This window comes from Ictalurus furcatus, chromosome 3, assembly GCF_023375685.1.
Source record: "Ictalurus furcatus strain D&B chromosome 3, Billie_1.0, whole genome shotgun sequence".
Lineage (NCBI taxonomy): Eukaryota > Metazoa > Chordata > Actinopteri > Siluriformes > Ictaluridae > Ictalurus > Ictalurus furcatus.
Window position 1 is genome coordinate 35,747,199 of NC_071257.1, and position 7,060 is coordinate 35,754,258.

At 40.8% G+C, this 7,060-nt stretch overlaps 1 protein-coding gene across 2 annotated transcripts in view; it reads right to left on the reverse strand.

Moving 5' to 3' along the window:
* Positions 1 to 476: 476 nt before the first annotated feature.
* stox2a (storkhead box 2a) overlaps positions 477 to 7,060 on the reverse strand; it is a 36,892-nt gene continuing 30,308 nt past the window's right edge. For both annotated transcript variants that reach the window (XM_053622167.1, XM_053622168.1), the window contains 2 exons: positions 6,634 to 7,060; positions 477 to 2,026 (listed from right to left, as the gene is read on the reverse strand). The exon at positions 6,634 to 7,060 is cut by the window's right edge and continues 2,112 nt beyond it. In XM_053622167.1, the coding sequence (XP_053478142.1) occupies positions 1,825 to 2,026; positions 6,634 to 7,060 (629 nt within the window). In that variant the 3' untranslated portion in view covers positions 477 to 1,824. The remainder of the gene's footprint in view (positions 2,027 to 6,633) is intronic.

Here is a 7,060-nt window from a genome sequence, read left to right on the forward strand (position 1 = left end):
GATGGAATGAGGTTTATAGCTGCTATAACGTAAGTGAGAACAGGAACTGACTTGTTTACGGAACGTTAACTATAGCGTAACGATAAACTATAGATTGAAAAGCCTGACATGCGGTTTATGAATAAATAAAATAGAGAAATTGCTGTTGGTTTGGATCCGAGGAGCTCTGGGACGCTGTAAAACCAGCGCGTTAATGTCAATCGCGTTATCCACGAAAACAAGCACATCACGTAGCGATTTTCTTTCTGTAGACTGCGTCGAAAGTGCGGGTGGTGTATAAAGTACCGTATGTTCTCAAAGTTAAACAGAGGATGTGATCTGTCACAGCTGTTGTCATGGTTACGAAACGCGTTTGGGAAACGCCCAGACCTGATCAGCTTAGTTCAACGTCTACACTGCGGGGGAATTAATAAATATTAATGAATATTACTTCAGCAAACAGTGTTGTACTTAAGAGAAGTGATATCATTCATCATTTTAACACCATAGCTTTACGTTTCAGGCTTCCAATGAGACAAAAAGTGACCTCTAGTGCAAAAACACGATAAACACAGAGAGCGAAGGAGCTCGGCGGAGTGTCAGTGAAATAAAACGTGAGAATAAATCAAAATCGTATTAGAGCGACGACAGGGTGAAGTCTCTGCGTCCCGTAATCGAGGAATCAAATCGTTTTAGGACGCGAAGCCGACTTTCCGGCACACACACACACACACACACACACACACAGCTTCAAAAAAGCACAATGGACGTCATACATCATAAGTGCAGGAATCTGATTCACCGTTTCATAACACAGAGCTGAAATGAAAATGCATGTGGGCTGTAAATAAATAAATAAATAAATAAATAAATAAATAAATAAATAAGGGATGGAGAACCGGCTCCTGAACACACGTGACTCCAAATGTATTTGTTCCTCCCCGTAATAGAGTAACTCTTCATGACCTGAGATTAAATGTCAGATAGAAACTTTAATGAAACAGGTAAATTCGTTAAGTGATGTACAGTCACACACGTTACACACTTTGCCTCGTCTGGGATTTCAACTGAAAAAGGAAAAAAAGAAAAAAGAAAAAAAGAAAAGAAAAAAAAAGTCAACAGTCCTCGTGTTGTTTTTTTAAAAACCCTAAATGAATCCTTTAATTTCAGAATAAGATTGTTTTTCTTTTATAGTAAGTCAATCTAAGTACTATTTCTTTTTCTTTTTTTTTAATAAGCAATATGAAAAGTATGACTCCAGTTCTTATTACTTTATCAACAGAGCTAACGCCGTCATGAAGAATGACTTTATTTCTCTGGGTTTTTTTTTTTATCATACAACATTATGAATCGTGAAATTTAATGCTTGAGATCTCATAGCGGCTTTCTTCCGTGTGACATTTCGATTTTTGATCTCTTTAAAACTGTCGGGATCCTCGTGTCAGAGTGCAATCCATCAACAGGATGAGAAAAAAAAAAACAACAATTATTACTGGAAAAAAAAACAAACAAAAAAACGAAACAAAAAAATAAAACATGACCAGATACTTCAAGACTATCCCGGGTTATGAAAATAACTGGAGAATTTCCTGATTGAGATAAATCATGATTCATTTCCATTTTGACTATTTTTTTCTCCTTTTTTTTCTTCTTTTTTGCAGTGATTTGTTGCGATGCTGTAGAACAGTCAGTGGAAGCCATACCTGTTGGGTTTAACAGTCCCCGTGGAGGTTTGAGGTGCTTGTCACGGCCCGAGTGTTTGTTTGTTTTTACGTGTTTTTGTTTTGTGTTTATTCTCGGCCCGAGCTTTTACGTGTTTTTTTGCGTGTTTCTCCTCAAGTCGGGTCAGACGCTGGTGATGGAGGCGAGGCAGTTGTTGGGTTTCTGCAGTTTCTCGGCCTGCGTGCTGGGAGCCTCGGCCACGGAGCGGAAGGAGAACGGAGCGCCGATCAGGGAGCTGCCCATGTGACCCGGACTCAGCGCCGGATTCTGGCGCCGGTTACTCTCCACGATACTCGAGGTGTTGGACGCCAAACTTTCCCGCGTCCTAAGGGAAGAAGAGAGGAGGAGAATCAGAAATATAAACGACAGGACGGAAAGAAGAGGAGAGAAACATGGAGACGAGGTCAGAGGCGGAGGACAGAATAGATGAGATGTCGATTAAGAGGAAAGGATTGAAGATGAGAAGAAAAAAGAAAAGAAATGGCAACAAGAAGAAGAAAAGAGGACAAGAAGGATGACAAGAGAATATAAAACAAGGCAAGAAACAGAAGAAGGTAAAAGTGGATCAGAAAAAATGGAGACGAGGAGAGGAGAAAGGAGAGGAGAAAGGAAATGAAACTGATGGAATAGAAGAGTAGAGGAACGATGAGAAATCAGAAAGGAGACATGAAAGAAGAAGCGTGTGGATGAGGAAGGATAAAAGACGGGAAGACGAGACAAGAGAAGGTAAAAGCGGATCAGAAGAATGGAGCCGAGGTCAGCGGAAGAGGACAGAAATGAGCAGAGGCTGGTTGTAGAGAAGAGGAGAAAGAAAGAAATAACAACATGGTGAGGACAAAGAGGAGAAAAGAGGACAAGAACGATGACAACAAGGAGAGGGACATGTGAGGAGAGGAAGACAGGAGAGTGAAAGAAAAAAGGAAAAAGTTTGAAAAGAAGAGCTTGTAGACAAGAGGAGAGAAGATGAAAAAAGAGGAGTAGGGAGGGGTGGGGGAGAAAATAAATAACAACATGGTGAGGACACGGGAAGACAAGAGAAAAGAGAAAGAGGGACAAGCAGAGAAGACAAGCCGAGAAACGAGATCGGGTAAAACAGGATCAGGAAATGGAGACGAGACGAGAGGAGATCAGACGGAGATCAGACAAATACGAAGAGAATAAAAGAAAATGAAAGAAGAAATGAGAGGAAAAAGAAGAAAACAGAGTTTCAGAAGAGGACGAAATAAAAGTGGAGGACGGGACATGAGAGTAGAGGACAACAGGAGAGGGGGGAAAATGAAGAGTGAAGAAAAGCAGACAGTGTTAGAGGAAAGAAAAAATGGGGGAAAAGAGAGTGCAGAGGAGAGAAGAGAAGAAGTAAAAACAGAAGTTATAGAAGAGGAGTGCAGATAAGACGAGGACGCAGGAACAGAAATAGAGAGAAGAAATGACAGGAAGAGAGACGAGGATTGAGAGATCGAGAGGAAAGGAGAGAAAAAAAATGAAAGATTACATCACATGAGAAAAGAAGGAAAAATGAGGAGGGAAGGAGAGAAAATGGAGAGAGGGATTGGATGGAAGAGGGGATGAGATGAGACGGAGAGCGAAGGAAAAGATGTATAAAGGAGCGAACAGAAGATCTGTAAACATCTGCCACAGCTAAGAGAAGAGGAAAGTTTCCGTCGCGTCAGCTGAAGATCTGTTACGTCGGATTTGTTGTCAAACAAAATTTTATGATGTCTAGCAAAGTTTTGTTAAGTTAAGAGAAAACAATGTTCAGTCATGTCAAGCAAATAAAAGTTCCTTATATCGAGCAAACAAACCCTTCCACTCACTGTCCACTTTATTAGGAACACCTGTATACCTGCACATTTAAGCGGTTATCCAATCAGCCAATCATGTTGCAGCACCACAACGCATAAAATCATGCAGACACAGGTCAAGAGTTTCAGTTCACGTTCACATCAAACATCAGAATATGGAAAAAGTCTGATCTCTAAAGTGTAGACTTTAACCGTGGCAGGGTTGTTGGTGCCAGATGGGTCGGTTTGAGTATTTCAGAAAGTCCTGATCTCCTGGGATTTTCACACACAGCAGTCTCTAGAGTTTACACAGAATGGTGCGCAAAACAAAAACACTGAGACAGTTCTGTGGGGGGAAACGCCTTGCTGATGAGACAGGGTCAGCCTCATATTGCTGTTCTTGACTGACAGGAACCAAACCTGACGTGGTCTTCTGCTGTTGTAGCTCATCCACCTCAAGGCTTGATGTCTCGTGTATGCTGAGATGATTTTCTGCTTACCATGGTTGTAAAGAGTGATTATTTGATTAACTATAGACTTCCTGTCAGCTCAGACCAGTCTGGTCCTTCTCCTCTGATCTCTCTCATCAACAAGACCTTTTGGCAGTTTCTGAAAAAAAACTCTGTGTAATATGAAGCTCTTGAACTATTTAGATTGTGCTGCTGCCACATGACTGAACGATTAGATGAACAGCTTGAATGTACAGGTGTACAGGTGTTCCTAATAAACTGGACGGCGAGTGTGTCAGGCATTTTGGAGAGAAAACGAAGTAGACTACGTTTTTAAAATCCAAATAATTCACAACATTTTCACCACACTGCATAATAATCATAATCACATGCCTAATAAAAGTCGATCAACATGCAAAGTAGAAACGTACTCAGATCCGCATGCCCCGCCCCTTTCGCTGATGTAGCAGTTATAACTGGTGTAAGGTTTCGTGTATTTTTTTTTGTATTCTAGATGAACAGTACCATGAAGAACATTATAAAATAGGAGCTGCTGAAAGAGAGAGAGAGAGTTCAAAGTGATGCTCGCTCTATCATTTAATGACCTTAGTGCTACGATGCCTTTGGGAAATTCAGCCCGGAGTGAATATGTAAATAAATAAATAAATAAATAAATAAATAAATAACACAGTTGAATATAAAGCACAACATCACTTTCATGAGGTGCGTCTCCATCACACAGGGATTCGCCACACTATTAATAAATTTCACTATTTGAAAGTAATCCCTCAAATAAGTATCCGTAATCTGATTACTGCCTATTTCTCTTTTCCTTTTTCTTTTTTTTTTGGGAGCTGTAATGGATTATAGTTACTTATTTTATGACATAATCCTGTTATAAGCAGTTATGATTCGAGCCCTGCTGACACGGCAAGCTGAGGTCAAAGACAAGCGGTCATTAAAGGGTGACCTGAAAAAATCTCATTCCTTTCCTGTCATAGCTGTTTCAGCGCCATGAACGATCACTTTATTATTAAGCTTATTGAGTTGAGAGAACTTAGAAAGAAAGAGACATGAAAGAGATGGAGAGGGAGAGAGAGAGAGAGAGAGAGAGAGAGAGAGAGAGAGAGAGAGAGAGAGAGAGAGAGAACATTTTAGCATCTGATCCAGAAAAACAAGAAGCAGCCATGTTAGTGGTTAGAGGATTTCTAAATAGCAGTCAACATTATGTGCGAATGGCTTTGTACTTTCATAAATGTGTGCTTTATTCTGAAAAGTAGAGGCATAATGGTGTCATTAAATAAGCCTGTCACAGAGCGGCTCAACCACGCATTACAAAAAAATTAAATAAAACAAAAATCTGCTTTCATTAACTTTTTTTGTTCTTAAAACGACTTATTAAACAGTGTGAAAATATGATCACCCATGCTAGGCTAACCACTATTTAGAATGCTGTTATCTAGCTAAGAACTAAGCAGCTACAACAAAAGCTAGCATGACTATTGACCATGCACTCTGGCTAAATCCTAAATTGTGTACTTTCAAACCGTCTTATTTCACTTATTTCACCCGCCAAACATACACACGAAAAAACTGCTTTATACCGTACTAAATATTACAGTGTCAACATTATACACCTCCTACTTAGCGAGTGGTCTTGGCTAGCTAAACCTAACTATGGTACCCTAAATTATTTCCATAGTAGGTAGTGTTTAGCATGCCATTATAGCTCACCATAATTTCTATTTTGAACTGTGAAAACAATTCTGTGGCTGATAAACTCATAGCTAGCTAGTTAGCTAATATGACTTGCTACATGTAGAACATTGGTTTAATGTTCATTGTTATGTTCCAATCGCATTTGTACCTAACGAGTATCCGTAGTTACTCGTAGCCCGGATGTATACGGAAGCTGTGGTTAACAGAAGTCACACGTGATAAGCATAAGCTACTGTACAGTTTTCCAGTAAAGCGATTACGTTACTCAAAAACTCTGTTTATGTGTCCATCATTCAACACTAGTAGTTGTATCTACCACCACGTGGGATTTTAAACAAGCCCTAGTTGACTTCCCTTCTCAAGTTCTCCTAGGACAGTCACTTTCGTCATGATAGGGACGTTTGTAAGTTGTAACCCTTTTGAACCCCCAAGGGAGCAGACATTACCCAGAATACACTGCACTGATATGATTTCATTTTTGGAAAAATTCAAATCAGTGGATGACGTAGTTGATAAATAAAAACAAGAATAACAAGCTGTAACACTTCCAAAATATATCATTTTGATCTGACTTTCAAATTGGGTTTTATTATTTCATGACAGCTGATAAGCTGTAAGTTCAGTGTCTAATGGACAAGCTAGCTACCTAGTAGAGAAGTTAGCTAAGTGGTACATTTGCTAGTTACCAAGTCACTTAGTTAGCACAACACCTGTACCTAGCTAAATGGAAGTTGCAACCATGGTCAAGTTTTCTTCCACTGAAAAATCCACTTCCCAATGGACTACATGTGGACATTTAAATGATGGACTGATAAAATCTTTTGAATCAAGGTGGCACACTGACATGGGTTCAGAAACAAGCAACAAAAAAATAATCCTGTATACATCCTATGTATGAACGGTAAGGTTACACATGGCAAGTCACCTTGATTTACTACTTGTAGCTCCAAAATATCATAGATGAATGAAACCCTCAGACTTACCGTGGTGAGTTGAATCCACTGTCTACGGTCACACTGCTGCTGTCCATACTGTCCAGACGTGCTGAGTGCGCCGACTTCTGGCTGTTGGTGTTCTCGTTCTCCTTGGGGCTCAGCAGAGTCAGGTTATTCTCAAACTTCCTCTGTAGATCGCGCTCCTTCTCTCGTTCCAGCAGCCACTGCATAGTCCCGCCCCCAACCCCACCCCCAACACTGACTCCACCCCCACCACCACTCTCTCCTCCCCCGGTCCTAACCTTTCCCTCTGGTGGAGCCGTCTCTTTATGAGAGGCTTCCTCCACCTCCTCGTCGTCGTCATCATCCGACACGTTGTAGTAGTCAAAGGCGGCCTCTGATGTAGACGGGATTCCCTGTTCCGGACCTGTAGGCGCTGGGGCAGATGCAGATGAAGGGCCAGAGTTAGGCGGAG